We start from the raw sequence: 19,513 nt of genomic DNA, 5'->3' as shown, positions 1-19,513 counted from the left end.
TGTCATGCCAGTCTCCGTCTCTGCAAGACTCTGGTCTCTGACACAGGCACATGTTTTCGGTGCCTGAAGCTCTTTGGCAATGGTTGGTTTGAAATCTTTGGAAGCTATCTAAGTTCTTCCAGGCCTTAGTGTGTTACTTTCAATTATCAGTGGGAAAGTGCACCCTAATTACAGTAACCTGGCACCTAATTATGGGTGTGTGCACCTCATTATCCTCCTGCCTTGGCCTCACACAGATTCGACTTCATCTATGACCTTTTTGAACACGTTTCAAGCCGCAACAACCAGGACACCTTGAAATGTGGAAGCAAACATCGGCGGCCCACGGTCAGCTCCCAGTTCAAGGTTAGTCTCCGCTGCTGGCTTTGAGGAGTCCATTGTTACTGTGAAGTTACAAATTGAAAAGAGGAGATGGGTATATGTGAGGTCTATGGGAATATTTATTTAATTTTGTTTTATATCATGCTTTTCAACCAGACAGTGGTTTAGATATAAAATACACTTTTTCTGCTGAGTCAGAGGGAAACATGTAGACCCTTTTTTAAAAAATAAGAAATAGTTATTTACTCTAAGCTTTTAAAATAACAGTCTTCTTAAGGCCATTTGAGAGCACTCTGACTTGTATTTAGAAGCTCAGAGGGTGTATTTCTAACCGTGTGTGGATGGTTGCATTTTTCCCAGGTGTATTTACAGTGTCATACCTGGGAATATTGACCAAACGTGTAATTAAATAGATTAATGACAGTTATCTTTTCCAGATGTTCAGAATTGAGAAAAAATAAGCAACATTCTTATTTGCATTTTAAATACGTAAACGTTTTATGTGGTTTAGAGGTAAAGCATATGAAGTCCATTTCCCTAATTTGTCTGTTTTATCCTCAAGTGAAAAATCCCAGTAGGAAGGAGAAATGGAGGCACGTCCGTCTGCAGACACTTATTAAATCTGCCCTCTGCGAGGCCGTCTTTCACTGGTTATTCCCGGGTGGTGCACGGGGCCTACCTTACGGTGTGGGGGGATGAGCCAGGTGTCACCACCGTGGCTGGCAGTGCTGGGTGAGGCAGTCTGAAGGACGACTTGACCCAGCTAGGATATCCTGCTGATGGCGCCATTTATTAGTACTTCTTGTGTGCCAGTCACTGGGCCGATCACTTGGTAGACATTGTGTTGTACACTCCCCACATAACTCTATGAGGAAACTGAGATTTAGAGACAGGCCCCACAGAGGACTGAAGCTAGGGTTTGAAATGAACTTAGGCGTGTCAAATTCTGAAATCTAGGCTCTTAATCTTACTGTGGAGGTGTTCAGTTTTTTTTTTTTCTAGAAGGTCAGTTTTACCTGGAGTTGTCCTGAAGGGTTTTGTGAATGTTTGAGATTTAAACTGGACTGAGGGTGAGGGAAATGCCAAAGGGTGGACAGGCCTTCCAGGCAGAGACAAGGACAGGAAAGAGTTCAGAGACACAGATGCGAGTCCTCTAAGGGCTGTTAGGAGACAACAACACCAGCAAGACAGGTCACCGTGTGCGAATTTAAGTTGGTACCAGAACAGGAAGGGCTGTAATGCCAGGACGTTGTGTCCTTTGAGAAATCCGAAAGTTTTCTGAGCCGGAGAAGTGACTAATCAATGTAGTGTTGTAGACAATCCAGTTTTCTTCAGTGACAAAATTGTAAGAAATAAAAAGAGACAGAGATGAAGGGAAAACCAATCAATGGGTTAAACAAGACTTTAAAGATATATCAACCAACTCCAATTCAGGAACTGTATTTACATTCTGATGCAAAAGAACAAACCATTTAAAAATTAGGAAATTTGAAACAGATGAGCACTTTAATATGAAATGTGAGACCATTGTACATTTTAATATTAGTTTGAGGAATTAATGTTAAATCTTTGCAGGTGTGATGATATTGTGGTTACAAGTATTAAAGTGTTGTCTTTAATGATACATACTGAAATATTGATGGGTGAAATAATACGATATCTGGGATTTGCTTTTCCACAAGAGGTGGGTGTAGTGTACATGGGGACAGGGATCAGATGAAATGAGATTAGCCATGAGCCGCAGCTGGTGACGAGGACTCGTACACCTCTGTTTGCTTTGGTAAATGTTGAAAATTCTCCATAATAAAAAAAAAAAAATACTTGAAAAGGAAAAAAAAGTAGTATTATAGATTGATCTGGAATCTGTGGGCCTGGTGATTTGAAGGTAAAAGTGAGAGACTGCAGCTCAGAAACCAATGAAGTGCTGCCACAGGCTGCCATTTTGATGGAAATAATGAATTAGGAGGAATAATTGCAGTGAAAGAGTGGATACTTCTCAGCTTTTCTGTACTAAACATTGAAATATCTTAGGGTTGTTTTTGTTTGTTAACAGAATGTTTTTTTTAAATGGTACTATTTCAAAGGAAGTGATAAATGAGTTTTGTATATTGTGGAATAATTTCAGTTATAAGGAATTATAATATCTTTTGCTTTGTTTTATGTTAGAATGATAATTTAAAATGAAAAACTCTAAGTTATTATTCCTATGATTTATATTGTTTTGTTTTTTATTCTTGTTTCTGATAAGTGCCAAGGGTGCTAAGAAATTTAAAGAATGACATAGTAAGAGACTAAATCAACATATACTTTTTCCTTTCTAATAGGACTCGCTGCATTCCTTAATGGCAACACTAAGCTCCTCTAATCCTTTCTTTGTTCGCTGTATCAAGCCAAACATGCAGAAGGTAAGATTTATGACAGTCCTTGGCTGAGAACTGCTCTTTAAGGACACAGCCTCCTGGGGGGTGATTACTCGCAGATTTGGTTTCTCCAAAGTCCTTTCATTGTAGATGGCTAGAAATGGATATGACATTATTATAACCTGACATTAAATGAAAAAATGAAAAAATTCCCTTTGTCCCTTTAGACTTTTAGTCTGCTTTTGAATGATGTCATTAATCCATAGGGAAATCTACTTTAAAAGGAAACATTGTGATGCCTTCACTTTATTTTTTTTTTTTAAGCATGTGTTTTAAAATTCTTGGAACAAGTTTCAGAGTGTAATATACCTTTTTAGAAGAAATATTTGGTGTGTTTTGTGGGTTTTTTTAAGTTTTCTTTTTTAGATTTATTGTTAAACATGATGAAAAGGCTTTAATCTAAGTAGTAATGCTGAATTGTAAGTACTTGATAGTTCATTGTAACTAATTAGAAGACGGTTGTCGTAGTTTTAATGTCTAGGCTCTTTGATTTTAGCTTTTTAATGTCATAACCTGATTAGAAACAGTGTGAGTTTAAAAAAGAGAAGCTACTTAAACGAAATATAAATATTTTGTTAGACACACGCAGTTGCTGAAGCGATGGCTAAATGGGTAACTTGCCTTAAAGTGTTAACAAATTTAAATTATTTTGATTTGGCAAACATTAGACTCTTGGGAACCCTTCCTATGAGAAAAAACCCCCACAAAATAGTGATTTCAAGAACTCCCTCATGTCAAAGAGCTAGATGCTATCCGCATGAGGATTAAGATGGGAAATCTGATCTCAGTTGTTCCCATGAGACTTGGGTTATATCCTGGCAACTTCTCTGATGCTAGATCTTATTTTTTATATTGTTTACTAATTGCCTTTGACTTAGTAGTATATGAATTCCTCATTTATAGTTTAAAGATGTGTACTTACAAGAACCACAACAATGAATTCTCTGTCTTGCAGAGAGGCACAACTGGGGATCTCTTTAAGAAAGAGTGACCTGTTCAGTTTGTTACTTACTGTGAGGTGTGATGGGGAGAATTTGGCATTTGTATGACATAAAGTGGACAAGACTGGTCTTCTGTAGAATATCTGTGCTGACTTGACTTAATATATACACCATTCTGGTATTTTTAAAAGTACCTCCTCATTCCATTTTTCAAATTTCTGTTAAAATGTTTAAGGTTATCACAAAAAATGGCAACATAAACAATACATAGCTTTTTTTTTTTTGACACAATGTAGGAAACTAATAATTAGAAGATCTCTTTCTGTACATAGCAATATGTCACATAAACCGGTTTATATTCCATTTGCTGTGCTTTAGAAATCCCAGCAGGCAGCATTTACCAGGCAATATAAATGGGCTTTTGGCGTGGACTCCCGGGAGCTGTGCCTCTCTGGCCATGTTACCATTTTTACAATAGGGGTAATAATGCCACGTTTCATCCTTCAAATCCTTCAAATGCACAGTTATTTTTTTCAATTTAAAGTCTCGGGTACTGGGAGGCACCTTATAGTTTCTGGTAAGCCATAGTTCAATTGGAAGCTTTTTTCCCCTTTCCTCGTGGTATGAGATGTCATTGTGCAGTTTTACAATCATGGGCATCTTAGATTCCCACCCTGGGAGGGCTATGAGAAGGATAGAAATTTCAGTGTGAAAAACTCAGTCCCCTCCGCCCAGTGTTTTTGTTTTCTTTCCTGGACGACAGAGAGGTAGTTCTTCCTTCATAGTGTAATAGCTTTTGAAGTGAAGCCTGCTTGAAAACACTTCAGCAGCCAGAATATTGAAGAAATTACCTCTTTTTGATGTTTGTTTGCCCTGCTGAGATCTGATTGTATCTAATTGCTTTGGTTTTTGCATTTTAAAAATGATCCAGTTCAGCCTCATGCTTCCATTTGTGCCGGCCCCTCTACATCCCCTGATTATTGTAGGCGCTAATTAATGACACACCAAGATATGGGCAGTTGAAGACTTGGAAAAAATGTCTTGGTGCCGTTTTAAAGGCTCTCAGAAAGTAAAGGCACTGGCACAAGAGCAGACTTGTCTGGGGCCTGCAATGTAGGTGTGATTTTAAGTGTCAAGATGCTAATGAGAGTATGGAAATACTGTTCTGAATCAATTAGCATTCATTTGGTTCCATTGAAAATATCGGATTACTGATGATGTGCTGTGAATTGTAGATAAACAACCCTCATTTAGAGTTTGTTATAATTTTCTTCAGTCCAAGGATAGATTCTTCTAGAAATTCCATAGGGAAAATCTTGCCTTCTTTCTCCCCAGAGAGGGGGAATGTGTATTCCGGCATGGAGGAATGAGACAGTCTCTCTTCACCTCATTTTCCTTTCCAGACAGTTCATTGGGAGGGCTTGGGAGGTCGTATTGAAATCTGTGTGTAAGTAGGTATTTTGTGCATTATTCAGGATAAGGATCATGGGTTTTGGAAAATTCTAGAGGTTTTTCGTTTTTTGTTTTTTTCAGATACAGTGACCAAAAAGATAAGAACAGTAGCTGTAAAATCCGTTGACCTAGGTAACTCTGGCATGAGAAAAACTGAAGTACCTGTAGATGCTTTTGTGCTTTTTGGAGCATGTCTGAGACCCCCACGCTAGCCCAGTGAGCGGGAGCACAGCCCCCCCGACCCAAGGCTCGTAGGACAGGCTGCCACCCTCCTCGGCAATTGTTTTAACCCCAGAATGGGCATCTGGGCCCGGGCCTAAAGAATTTAGAAATCCTATGTTGGTTTTTTGGGGGGAGGTTGTTAATTTTTTTTTTTTTTTTGGTTTTTATTTGGGTTGTCTGTTTTGTTTTGAAAAGCAGGTCGGAAGAGTCTATACCTGGAATACAGGAACACATACCGAGTCAGCCATCATCACATGTGGGCTTTTTTCTTTTTTTATAAACAGCCTTTTACTAATCTTGTGTGTTGATAAAAGGCACATCACTAGCCTCAGTGGCGAGTGCCCCGGGCGCCAGTTATGAAGCAGATAGAAAAGCACGCCGCGGGAGAGGCGTTCATCTGCAGCCAGGCCTTGGCCTTGGATGGAATCCTCCACTGAGCTCGGGATTCTCAGAGTTCACAAGGGGCAGACTTCTCCATTAGGTGATTTTTAGTTGGTTTGGAGGCCTTTTAGCTTTTTTCCGTGGTGATTTGCTTAGGCAGTAGCAGTAGCTGGACAGAAGTGCCCCAAACAACCGCAGATTTCTGTAAGATAGACAGACTGCCTCGGAATCTCCCCATCCCCAAGGGCGACCCTGCCTGGTATTTTAGCAAATAAGTTCTAGTTAGAAAAGTCTCTCATTAACATTCCTCAGAAAAGCCCTGAGGAGGCTCAGGACAGAATTAAAGAAGGGAACTGACTGATAAATATCAGGGAGGCTTCCTGGGTCTGAGAACGGTTGTGAGCCCAGGGCCTGCTTCCCGCAGGGCCAGCCAGGGCTGTCTCTTCACTTGCCTCCCTGTTCTATCTTTGGCTTTGCTGTGACAAGGACTTGGGTTCTAGGAGGGAAACATCCTGGGTTCCAGCAGCAGCATCTTTAAATTTTCGAGGGCTAGGTGCGGTGGCTCACACCTGTATCCCAGCCCTTTGGGAGGTCGAAGCAGGAGGATTGCTTGAGATAAGGAGTTGGAGACCACCCTGGGCAACATAGTGAGACCTTGTCTCTAAAAAAGAATAAATAAATAAATAATTAGCCAGGTGTGGTAGTGTGAGCCTTAGTCCCAGCTATTTGGGAGGCTGAGGAGGGAGGATCACTTGAGCCCGGAGTTTGCGGCTGTAGTGAGCTATGATTGTGCTGTTACACTGTAGCCTGTGCAGCAGAGTGAGACCCTGTCTCAAAATACGTATATGTATTTAACTTGATTTAACAAGACCCTGAAAGATTCAGTCTTCTCTAAAAACTCAAGGGCTTAGGTCACCTAAATATCCCCTCGACTAGGGGCTGATGGAAGAAGGCTTCTAGCACAAGCGGCCTCTTGGAGTAAGGTTTATCTAAGGCTGTGGTCCCCAAACCCTGGGCTGCGGATGTGTATTGGTCTGTGGCCTGTTCGGAACTGGGCCGCATAGCAGGAGGTGAGCAGTGGGCAAGGGAGGGAAGCTTCATCTGTATTTACAGCCAGTCCCCATTGCTCACCGCACCCTCCCCCGCAACAGCCCCGCCCCATCCCGGGAAAAATTGTCTTCCATGAAACCAATGGACCCTGGTGCCAAAAAGGTTGGGGACCACTGATCTAAGGGAAGAGGGCAGGATGTCTACGCTGAGGAGAGCTGCAAACCGGGCCCCAGAGGAGTGAAACCAGGAGGTCTGCTGTTGCACTTTAGCTGTATTTGCTGGAAAGTGGAATATCAAGTGAGAGGAGGAAGCTGGAGATGTGTAGTTAGCCAGACCGCAGGGGGCTTTGTCGGCTTTGATCTTGAAGCCCCGTCTGTCGCTGTGCTTCAAGACAGGAGGACGGGTAAACTGTCTCACAGAGAGGTCTTCTTTCAAGGACTTCAGAGGATGTCAGCACCTTTCACTTAAACGACACCTGTATCCCTCTCTTTCACGGAGCTGCATTTCACGTGAGGCTCAGTCCCTCATTCAACAACATCCAGACAACTCCTGACCACATGCATCAGTGAGACATTATAATGCAGTGAGACGTTATAGTGTTTCTGTAATGTGACAAGAGCCTTTTGTTTCCACAGGCATAAAAATCTGATGAATGAATTTAACGAATCTAGCACATTTAATCCTAGGGATTTATATTTGTGTAATCCATGTGCTGTTATCTCCTTTTATGCATCTTATTTCTCAGTAGCCTTACTAGGCTTTCTTTTCGACAACCCTTCACATTTCTTATTAGGATTAGGTCTCTCTGCTCTAATCCTATTGGTGAATAAGATATCCCTGAAATACACACAGAAGTCCTGGCCAAGCACAGCTCTGCAGAGCCTGTCTTTTCCTTTGTGCCTGCTGCATAGCTCAGCGGCCAGGCTGCTGTAGTGCTCAGTAGATGTTGAACTGAATTGCTCCTAAAGGTATTAATACATTGCAGAGATGTTCAGGGGACGTGAGTGCTCAGCTTTGCTAAAGATAAGATTTGTGCCCTATCTTTAATTCTTATTGCCACAGGTTCCATTTTAGTTTATTTAATTTATTTGCTTTGGGCATGTTTTTCTCTTTTGATCGTCTTTGATTTGTGTAGTTGGGAGTTACCCTAGGGATATACCAACAGGTTAGTACTGGGGCGATATCCTTAATCTGTACAAACCTTTTTATGCTAACATGTAACTTTGCCCTGTCTACCTCCCTCAGCTGACCTCTTCTCAGACACAGCCCTGCTAGGGGTCAAGGCCCTTGTGGAAAAGCCAAACACAGCACCAGGGGCTCATTCACAAACACCTCTTCATGTGGGGACTGGTGCTTCATACACCAATATACCCGTCTCTAAATGGGGTGCTCCCCTGAAGGCCTTCGCTGTCTGCCATGACTGGGCGAGGAAGTCTGGGTGTGAGCTCTGCCACTTGACAAGGGTTTAGACTGAAACATTAAACATTGGATTTTAACATTTTGCTTGAACTTTCTGGAATTATAGATCATTTACTCAGTGCAAACATTATCTATTGCTGTGTTTCATTGACTTTAAAATTCTCTGCGTATAAGATGCACCATTGTTGACCTGTTGGTGTGGAAGCAGAGGCTTCACATATTAGGCTAGGACACAGTGCTTTCTTATCACCCTTGCCTGTTTCTTTACAAAAAGTGTGAAATGGAGGTCCTTAGTCCACCACAGATATGCACCTTGCCACTCTGTTTCCAGGCCTTTCTGCAGATAAAATAACTTTCTGTTTCACTGATGGATCTGTAGTGTAGTATTTTGGCTACACTTAAAGGACAGCTGGACTTGGTGTGAGTGATTCCAGTAGTGTCCATAATTTGCAAAGATAGTATGAAAAGCTATGATGAAATTCACTCACATCCAGGTTTTGGGTTACAGCGTGGTGGCTGCTTGGACGACAGCGAGTCTGAGATGCATCAGATTTCAGGAATGTCCACATGGGAACATATTTGCATTAACAATTCATGAAATATGGTCTAGTTCTGTCTTTTAAATGTCCTGCAAATGGATTGTCCTCCCTCTTCTTAAATAACCCTTAGAGACAGAGAATTTACTCTTTCCTTTACGCCTACTGGCAGCCTGTTGCTTTCTTTCCTTCTTTTTTAAAGCCCTTACTATTTATGGGAAAGATTTTATTTGCACTCAATGAAATGCGCATTTCTGCATCTTCCATTCACTGGTTTTCACTGGCCATTTGAGATTAAAGTGAAAATGTCAGATATTCATTCACATGAGTGTGTCAAATATTTTAAAGCTCTTAATAAGAATACATTTTCCTGCTCCAATAAACAGTCTCCAGAGCATAATTTCATCTCAGAATTTTCATTCAAACAGCACATTATGCAATGTGTTCTCAAGGCTCTTGTGGGCCATTGGGGTTTGTAGAGCTTTGCTTGCCTTTTTACTGAATGTGTTTGTTTTCATGTTGTTTATTTTTTTGTTTCTTCCTTTGTGACTATTTTCCCACAGCCACATTGACCGCTACCCTACCTGCCCCCAGCCCCAGCTGTTCCCTGCTCTCCCTCCGAGAGCCCCCGCTAGGTTACCTGCAGAGCCTGGGTGACTCAGTCATTCATGTTCTGCACCAGGGGCACAGGAGGCCTCACATGAACCCTGCCAAGGCACAGGGGGTCAGGGGTGCTCTGGGTCCAGCACACTGCGATACACCATAGTCCTGTTGGTGTGGGAAGGGGATTACAAAGCTGCCCAGGTGCAGGAGCCCATAAAGCATGGGATGAAATAGATCAAAGGCGTACAGCCTTGTGTGGCCGGGAGATTATTTCCTTGTCTCTAATGTGCTTGTATTGACAGTGCTGACGTAGGAGGATGGTTATATGTATTAGATGAGATCATGTGGACATGAAACAGCTGTATGTTACTATATGCAATAATGCATACAGACATTGTACATTTAGGGTGGATAACACACTCAACATTTTTACAGCTTACTTCATCTTCGTAAGTTTACCTCAAATTTAAGCTGAATCACAAGAAAATCTAAGACTGTTGTCAATCCCTTTCTCTTTTGAGTTTAGTTTTAAATCATATACCTCTGACAGACTGCCATAAATAGCCTTTTAAATTTTTTTTAATTTCCTTTAGTCTTTGACATCATTATGAGATAAACATTTTTATTTCAATCTTTAAAAATTAAGACTTTAATTTTTAGAACATTAAAAAATGTACAGAAAATTTGAGCATGTGTTAATACAGAGAGTTCCCGCCCCCAAACACAACACACGATTTCCCCTTTTAATAACATCTTGCATCAGTGTGGTACGTTTGTTGCAGCAATGATAAAACAATATTGCTACATCATTTCTAAAGTCCAGAGTTAACATTAGGGGTCCACTGTCTGTGTTACACGGCTCTTTGGGTTTTGACAGAGACATATTGTCATGATGTATCGAAGTGCCAAATGTTCATAATCTGTTCATAATATGAGGAACGTTTATTTGGAGTTGTATTTTGTAAGAACATGGGTAGTTTCTGATTGGCCAAAGGGTGAAGCACTGGGAATGAAGTTTCTGTTGCACGCAATAAAATGTGAAGCTGTAGAAGAGATTAATGGAAGAACAAGGAGGGCAAGAGCATCAACTTGGGAGCTAGGACTTTTTAGAATCATCCAGATTGTCAGCTCCTTTGACGCCTTCCTACATTCAGTGAGTCTTACACTCTTTTGGGATGGTTCCATTTCCTCTGCAAACTTACTGGAACGTGCCCACTTGGCATTCAGGAACCTCAGTCATTCTTCAGGTCCCAGTTGGTTTGACCATCTCCTGCAACTGGAGCACCCATGGCCAGCATCATCTTTGACTTTTGAAAACATCTCCTACAGAAAGTATAAAAAGGCAGCTTTACCTTTGGAGGAAATTTTAGTAAGGGAAGCATTAAAGCAACCATTCTTCTGCCTAAACAAAACAATCCCAGTAAACCCCTCAGTGGTCACTTCCATCCTGTTTACCGAGTTGGCATGGCAACTATTCAGCAGCTCTGTAAAGATCAGGATAAATAGCCATCAATGAAGCTCAGCTCTAGGGCGGAGTGTTGTTCTGGGGGTGTATTTTCCGAGATCACGACTAAACCGCTTGATTTTGTCCTGGAACATTTTCTTTAAAAAAAAATTAGTAGATTATCTTTTAAAATCAAGAATCTTAGGGGCCTCCAATGTATTTACACATTTGTTGGTGTGTGTAAGATGCTTAGTTTGCCTCTACAGTCAAAAATATCTTCAGCAATTACTATCCCGCCAGCCTTGCCAGACTGGACTTCCTTTGAGTAGAATCAGGAATGAATTAAGCAAACACAGCCCAAGACACCACATAAAAGGCTGGGAACACCAGCGAGCTGAAGAAAGCCCGTTTTTGTGTCTGTCAGCTTAGATGCAGCCCGGACTGCCAAAGATGCAGCCGTTTACAGTGGACAAAAACTGAAGGGGGGAGGCGAAACCCAAGGTAGGGGTTTTTATCTTGTTTGTTCTACTTAAAAGTTTCACGTACCTTGCCACGATGGTGATGGAGTAAAATTCTGCAGAGGTCAAACATGAGAGGAAAAGACTTTGCCGTTTTTCTAAGAACCAGAGGTGTTTAGTTTCTAAACAGATGGGTAAGTGCTGATTTTGATTGTATGTACAAATTTGAACTATTAATCCTTTGTAAAAATGAAGAACTTAATCCACTGGTCAGTTAAGGCATTGATAATGCAATGTATTTTTAGGTGGAATTCACTTTGTATAGGAAAAATCATTTTTAATAGTAGGTCGAAAAAGGAAATTAGTGATTTCTTTTGTTTGAACTTGTTATGTCAAGGTATTTTTCTTTAAAAGCTTATACATTTCAATCATAGAGCTTTTCCCTGCCTTGCGCTTTGTAGAAATTTTGAAAGAAATCTGCACAAGAATAATCTGTTTTTAAAGTTACATTGTAAACCGGTTTATATGCAAATATGGAAGTGTGAGACGTTATGGGAGTTGAACGGTCATCTGTTGAATATTATGTGCTTGTTTCACACATGCATACACACGTCAGAATTTTGTAATCACCTGGAAAAACCTGATGAGGCACATTTTGTTGGGATTCTCTTATTCCCCAAAGTAGAGATCCCCCCAAAAAGAACAAAATAGTGACTGAAATGTTAATCTCTGCCTCCAGCCGAACATAAGACTAGTGTTCAGTGGATGTCTATTCAGTTGCTAAACGTGCCCTGGAAGGGAGGAGCTGTTTTCATTGTGAAGGCCGCCTTTCATATTAAATTGAGCTACATTTGAAAGAAATGAATAATCATGTGGCTGGCTGCTATGTGGCTAAATCTGCTTTTATTAAACAGATACAGATTTCTGGTACTAAGTGCAAACCAAGGGCTTGAATGTTTTGTTTTTGCCATCAATTTTTAAAAGTAATTAATCTGACATACACTTACTACCTTCCTAAGAGAAAGGTGAAGTGCAAGTCATTTTATGGTCACCTACCGTGTATTCCTACCTCCTTGACAACGTTAAACTGGGTTTTCTCATTCCTCACTTCTGTTTAGTTTAACTATGTGGATCCCCAGCTCCGGAACCCTGTTGCTATTTGCAAGAGAGCTTGGGTGACAGAGGAATGCCTCAGCATGTTAAAGGACGCGGACGGGAAGATGATGCAATTAGAGAGAGACCCCAGCCCCTCCTTCCTGGGCGGTGCCGACTGCTAAAATGGGTCCCCATCCCTGCAGCCTCTGGCGCTGTGTTTTTTACTGTGGCTCATCGTGATGAACTTCTGGAACAGTGTCCAATCGGAGTGGCAGCCCCACGCCCACGTTTGAGCCAGCCCAGTCCCCGCCGTCCCTCTATCACACGCAGACTGAGAGTTTTTGGCCCCCCAGCATAAGTGGCCCTGCGTTAACATTCTCACGGGCAGCCCCCTCAGTGTGTGACTGCTGGTAGTGACCGTTCTAAAGCTCACACTGCTCACCCAGCAGCTGTGCAAAGGACCAATTCCCAAGTCCCCATCAGCCTCCCAGCTGTTACTCCCCTTGAAGACTTGTCTGGAGTAAAGGGGCCAGGTTTGAGCCTGGAGGCCAGACGTAGGGGCTGGGGGTGGGTGGCCCACTCTTCAGCTCAGGGTCTAAAGCTCCCTCGGGTTTCCTCTCTTCCCTGTCGATGGTCCCCTCTGCCTCTGTCTCTTCACTGTTCTCCTCTAACCTGGGGGGAGTCTTCCTTTCTCAGGCCACTTCTCTCCGTGACACCCAAAAATACACTACAAAGAATAGTAACAACAATAAAAATGACACCACATCTACTGGGTTTTGCCTCCACCCCTCCCTGATATAAAGGCTTATTGATTATAAAATATTTGAAAAATATGTGAAATATTTCAAAATTTATAGTTGCCCATAATTTCACCATCCAGAGACAATCTTGTTTACATTTATTGTATATATACTTTTTTTCTTTAAATTCTGTTTACATTTGTTGTATATGTACTTTTTTCTTTAAATTGGGATCATAGTTACCTTAATTTTGTAATCTATTTTTTTAACTTAATATGTCTTGAAACATTCTTATGCATTTTTTATGGCTATAGGATTCTGTCAATGGCTATACTTTCAAGTAAGATTTCTATTATTGGATTGTTTCTTTATTTGTTGTTGCAAACAATGCTGCTGTATTATTCATGTGCACAAATACTGTTTCCTTGTTTCAAGTAAATTCTTGAAAGTTTACTTTCCAAATCAGGGTATGCACGTTGTTATGACTTTGGATACATATAGCCAAATTGCTCTTGTTAAGGCTAACAACAAACAGAGAACATTTTGTGCAGTGTATATGACAATGGATGTGTGACCTTAATATATAAAGAGCCCTTACAAATCAATAAGAAAATGCCAGATGTTTTAGTAGAAAAGTAAGTAAAACACATAAACAAGAAATTTTCAAAAGATAAAATGCAAGCAGAAAATAACCTGCCATTCTCATTCTCAATAGTATAATCAAAGAAGTGAAACTCAAAATAATGAGGTAATTTTGTCAATGTGAGGATCGAAAGAGATTTTTAGTTTTGTGTTGCCCTTTTTTTTTTTTTTTTTAAAGAGATCTAGTCTCACTGTATTGTCTAGGCTGGAGTGCAATGGCTATTCACAGACACTATCATGGTGCACTACAGCCTCGAACTCTTGGGCTCGATAGATTCACCTGCCTCCGCTCCCAAAGTAGTTGGGACTACAGGCATGCACCACCACTCCTGGCTCTGTGTTGCTTTTTAATAATACTTCTAGGAGCCTGTGACTATTTGAAGGAACTGTCATTAATGTGCTCTGCTGCTAGGAGTTTAAATTGTTGCAGCCTTTTTTGAAGGACAATCTCACTTTTCTTTTTCTTTTTAACTTTTTCTTGCCTCCTCTGGGAAATAATACAGAGATATAGACACACACACACACACACACACACACACACACACACCCCTACTGCAAAGGGAAGGGAAGTCGGGGTGAAAAGGAATGTGACTGGGCTCTCCCCCTCCCCCCAGCAATCTTCTCTTCACTGCTAAGCATTTTTAAAAGGAGTCTGTGACTCTTTTCTTATTTCCATTGCTGTGCAATCCAAACTGCCCTTGCCACCTTTCTGCTGAAAGCTTTCCAGTGTGCTTTTTCTCTGCCCTGCCTTCTTAATCCCCACCCCCTGCCCCCAGGCCTGGGACACTGCAAACCACCCCTCCTTCCTGACACCTCTCTGACCAATCCCCCCACTCCCCTTCCCAGTCTTGACTGGTTCCTCTAGATGTAGGCATGGGCTAGGTTCTGCCCTCACCTCCTCCCTTGCCGGCTCCTAAAGGAATACTCCTCTCCTTCAGCTCTGCGCCAGGTGAGTACCCCTTCACTGTGTATTCCCAGCCCAGAACGCTCCTCTGAGCTTTGCCCTCATAGCCTACTATAATTAGTAACCTACTTTTTTTCCTCTAGATTTGCTGGTTCTGCGCTGGTCTGCTTCACCTGTCTGGCACTTTGACTTGAAATGTGAATAATTAAATTTCACACCCTTTTCCTTCTGACTCAGCCACCTCTCAGATAGATGATTCTTGCTTAACCATTTTCTGATTTATCAGGTTAAGGTAGGAGGTTCTCAGCCTTGATACTACTGACATTTTGGACCAGACAATTAATCCTTTGTTGTCGGGCTTTACCCTGTGCTTGGTAGGATGTTTAGACGCCAGTTAACACCCCCTCTCCCAAATGTCTCCAGACATTTCCAAAGGTCCCCCAGGGAGCAAAACTGCGCCTTCTTCAAAACCACTGGGTTAAGGTGTCAATGCTGATTATTTCATGGTTTTTATTCTTATTTTTCATTTGCTCTCAGTAAAAATAGCATCTACATACAAGTGAACTTTTATTATAGCATTTGTTGCTGCTTTTAACCATGTATTTTACTAATAAACATATGGTGAAAATAGAAAATTGTATACCATTAAACGTTTTCCAGATGTATTTAGTCATTGAGTTAAACATAAATTGTTTCCTTTCCTAGTAAGTAGTGTTAGGAAATGTAACGTGGGGGGGGGGGTGATACAGTCTGCCTTGCACCATTGTGTGATTACTGCGTGCTATCCACTTTCTCAGATGAATGGCTGCCCCAGTTTCAGCTACTCTGAAAGGATAAAACAGCTCATTAAAGTGTGCCAGATGCTTCATTTGTCAGTATTGCACTTAAAAGGGAGTGCTGTTTAGCTTTGGAACTATGCTGGGATATACTCAAAGTTTCCCTCCACAAAATTAAAGAAAAATGTTCCTGTAAAGCTATTGTGGCATCTTTTCCTCTCCACGTTTCTGATGGTGGAAAATTCACTAGCAAATGAATGTTTTAGATCTCTTCAGATAAACATGAACATGAAGTACGAATAGGCATGATAAGTCTGGATAGCTGAGATTTCAGTTTTTGAGCCAGTAGGCAAAGGACCAGGGTTTGAATCTGAAATCATTTAGGCATACTTTGGCATTGTTTTCTTAGGGGACAGCATATTTTAAATGAGGTTATTATAATACTTAAGTAGAGGACTAAGACAAAGTTTGCTGAGCCAAAAAGAAAGAAAGAAATCCCACCGGATTATGAGAGCCAAATGGAAAGCATTGTTACTATGTTAATTGTGGTTTCAGGAATTGCAGAAGGAAAATTAGCCTACCTTCTTTTTTTGTCTCTCTCTCTCTCTTTCTTATTCTTTTCTTTTTTTCTTTTTCTGGTATTAACTCTGAAATGTTGGCCTACGTATTTTATTCATTGACTGCATCATGATTCCAGTGAAGTTTGAGCTGGTCAGTTTACATTGTACCACAAGGACACACAATTGCAGCTCTTAGAGGCTTTTAATCAGAGGTACCTTGCAAATTAGGGCAATGAGGTCCTGTGTGGAGGTGGAAGGGCAGGTTGGACCTGGTTGTGACATCATTTAACTTGGATTTCCAGGGTTCTAACACAGCCTGCAAGCACTCAGGCCAGATATCAAAGGAACAAAGAGGTGCACATGCTGCAAAGCTCTAACTGCCTGTGTCTTAGACCAGCCGCTGTTGCAGCCTCATTGCATCAGCAGATGGGCCACTTCTATTCAGTTGCTCCTGTTATCTGGGGCGTGCTAGAGGTGTTTCCTGGTTTCCACAAACGAGGGGGCTCTGCCAACGTCCCCAGAGTTAAAGCCTTTTCCTTCCCATGCTTAATTTAAAAAATTAACCACAATACAATTGCCACTTGTTCATTACTCACCTTACCTCTTCACAGCTCATCCAGTCTTCTTGTCTCAGCATGTTGCTATAAAGCGTTTATATGATTGAGAAGACGGGTGGGAAATATTCAAAGAGCCTTTAGGGACTAGCCCAGGTGCACAAGCCTTTTTTGTTCTTTGTCAGGTCATTTTGGTAAAGGGGCAGTTTGCATGCCTGAAACACAGATTGTGCTCTATTGGGTGCCATGGGAACTAGAAACGGCCCTAACCTGTGTGCGTAGATCAGTAGAGACATTTAAATTGAGAGTTAATTCTGCTGAGCAGTTGGGTGCAAAAAAATATGGGAAGGAGTGAATTGCTGAGCAGATCATTTCTAAGTTCTGTTTTCATTCATACATCACTGACCGGCCTCAGGTCATGGTTCATGAGGCCAAAACATTGATGGGGGAGATGCACAGGCTGATCCTGAGGATTCACCAGCACATGATGTGTCATAGTAACGTGTCCAAACAGTGTTCACTACTGTGGCTTGTCCCACGATTTTGTCATGTAAATCACAAAATTTAAACTCTACCCTACACATATTCCCACTGGCATGGTGACTCTAGAGCAATTCATTTAGCAGGGCCTGTTTTTTTTGGAGGGTGGTTGGGTTTTTTTTTAGCCTATTCTGGGGCTAATGGTATATTTTCATAATTCTCAAAGAACAAGTTGATTCTGTTTGCCCGGTGAATAAAGCCACCTGTCCTTTGGAGGATGGATACATGGTTAAGATGATACGACAGGTTACCCTTTAAACATTTCTGGAGTAGAGTGATGGATGAAGCTGTATCTGGAAGCCGTGCATCACGACAGACTGAACCAAGTTGTGCAGTGAAAGCTGCCTGACTTTCACCCCGCACGGGTCATTGGTCTGTCACTTAAGTACTCAGTTTTCTCATCAGAGAAGTGAGGACAGGTGTCACCCATTTCGTAGGGTGGGTACAGGGATTAACTGTGAGCTTGTCTGTAAAACTCCTGGCTCAGACTCTGGCAGGTGGTCATCACTGATGGCCATGGTGGCTGGTAAACAATAGTTGTCATATTCATCATATGGCAAGAAGCATGGACTCCCTCATTCTCCTTCTCTTTTTTAAATCTCTCTTATTTTTTAATATCGTGATTCATCTGTGAAATAGTCTTAAACTTAAAACTCTTTCGTACTAATTCTCAGGCTCCAGTATCTTGGAGAAAAGTGCCAGGCTGCAGATGACGCCAGTGTGACACGTCACACATTGGACCCTTTCCTGAAGTGGGGTGCTGGGGGGTGGGAGAGGGGCACCCAGACTTAAGCAGCTGGCGTCACATGGCTTAGAAGCCTGGCCTCACAGTCTGGGTTGGATGCCACAAAGCTGAGCCTTCACCGTCCGGCGCCCACCTCTCCGGGAGTCCGGTGTGAAGAGTCCTGGAGGGGCCCCCAGGATGGGAATAACCTGGCCTTTGAGTGTCGCCTGACCGCCCGTTTCCTAGCAACTCCCAACTGCTCGGTGGAATATTTTGTGGTGTTTCTAATTTTTACTTAACAGATATTGGCTGTGATCTAAGGCTGGCTAATTTCCCATTATGACTTGCAGGCAGCCACTTTACTACATGAATAAGCAAGAGAAAGGACTCCTAGGAAGCTGAGCTCACCAGTAGCCCCGTCCCGCCAGGCCTTCGTGCCTTCTGGAAGGCAGAATTTACCAAGGACTTGCCAATAAATTACCATTTATCCCAGAGCAGACGGCGTTGAGCAGTTTTCAAGGAAAATTCTCCATTTGATTTTTTTCCTCTGGTATCTCGTTATATATTTGTGAATATTTTTAAGTCCACTGTATCTGTGGTCACAGAAGTAACTCTTTTCTTCTCTGTATATTTTTAAGCAAATGGAGAGTGGTCACTTCATCTGCGTTCCTTCCTGTAGACATGGGATGATGGGGTGGGCTGATTTCTCAGGCCCCTTCTAGCACCCCACCAACCAGAACCTGATGACATCGTGCTCTAATATTTGACATGTTTGGTGACTGGGTGTTGGACTCACATCTTTCTGAGTTGCCATTTTCACACTTTTTGTGACAGTTCAGACTCCTCGGTCCTAATTTGGTTCTTTCTTTATCTGTCTTGGAGAGCCATTGCTTTTCTCTATATCGTAACCGAAATTCTCGTGATTATTTAGACACAGACTTTCACGCCCCCGGGGGCATGTCTCACAATGCTGTCAGCGTAGCATTATAGAAATAGTCGCTCTGGCAAAGCATTGCGACTCTGCCAGCTCTGGACCTCGAGGACTCCGGCGGCCGGGTGTGTGCAGCTCTCCTCGCTGTCCTCCTCCTCCTCCTCTCCTGCTCTTTTTCTCGCCCGGCATCCTTACTGTGGTGACACAGCCCTGGCCATTGTAAGTGCCACAGCTATTTTAGCATTTTAATGACAGAGTTGGGCCTCTTTGCCAGTGTCTGCAAAGAGAGACAGCCGCCCTCCTAATTTGTATTTCTCAGCATGATTTTTCGCAGCGAGTGTGAATAAAGGGGGTGGTGACCTGCTCAATATGGTGGACGGAGAATTGGAAATAGAGCAGTGATGAATGGAGCCAAGATTGAGGTTTAGTTCAGCGAGATAGAAAGGTTTCATTGGGTTCATTAGATAAGATGGTGACACATTACACCCAAGAGGGAGGCTGCTCCGTGAGGGTTTCCACATGGGATTGATGCTGAGGCCTGAACCTCCTGCCATCTGGCCAGGGCGTTTGGTCCAATTGGGGACAAATCTTTAGTCCCTCCATACCTTCCTCTTTCTCTGGGTTTTTCTGAAAGTCTCTTTCAACATATTTTTAATTGACTCTTAGGGTCCATTTTTTTTAATGTTGAATTACTAAACCCCTAATTTTAAATGCACACAGCCTATTTGAAATGTAACGTTTGCCCCTCCGATCCCATCTCTCATCCTTCCGAGATGAGTGACCTTGCTGTGTCCCTCACA

The 19,513-nt window shown here is 42.1% G+C and overlaps 1 protein-coding gene across 1 annotated transcript in view; it reads left to right on the top strand.

Moving 5' to 3' along the window:
* MYO10 (myosin X) overlaps positions 1 to 19,513 on the top strand; it is a 205,276-nt gene that overhangs the window by 132,471 nt on the left and 53,292 nt on the right. Inside the window, exons 18-19 of the mRNA XM_045566523.1 lie at positions 237 to 345; positions 2,646 to 2,726. Coding sequence (XP_045422479.1) covers positions 237 to 345; positions 2,646 to 2,726 — 190 coding nt within the window. The remainder of the gene's footprint in view (positions 1 to 236; positions 346 to 2,645; positions 2,727 to 19,513) is intronic.

The sequence above is a fragment of the Lemur catta genome, chromosome 12 (genome assembly GCF_020740605.2).
Source record: "Lemur catta isolate mLemCat1 chromosome 12, mLemCat1.pri, whole genome shotgun sequence".
NCBI classification, from domain to species: domain Eukaryota; kingdom Metazoa; phylum Chordata; class Mammalia; order Primates; family Lemuridae; genus Lemur; species Lemur catta.
The sequence above is the reverse complement of the archived record's forward strand: the minus strand, read 5'-3'. Positions and strand labels throughout refer to the sequence as shown.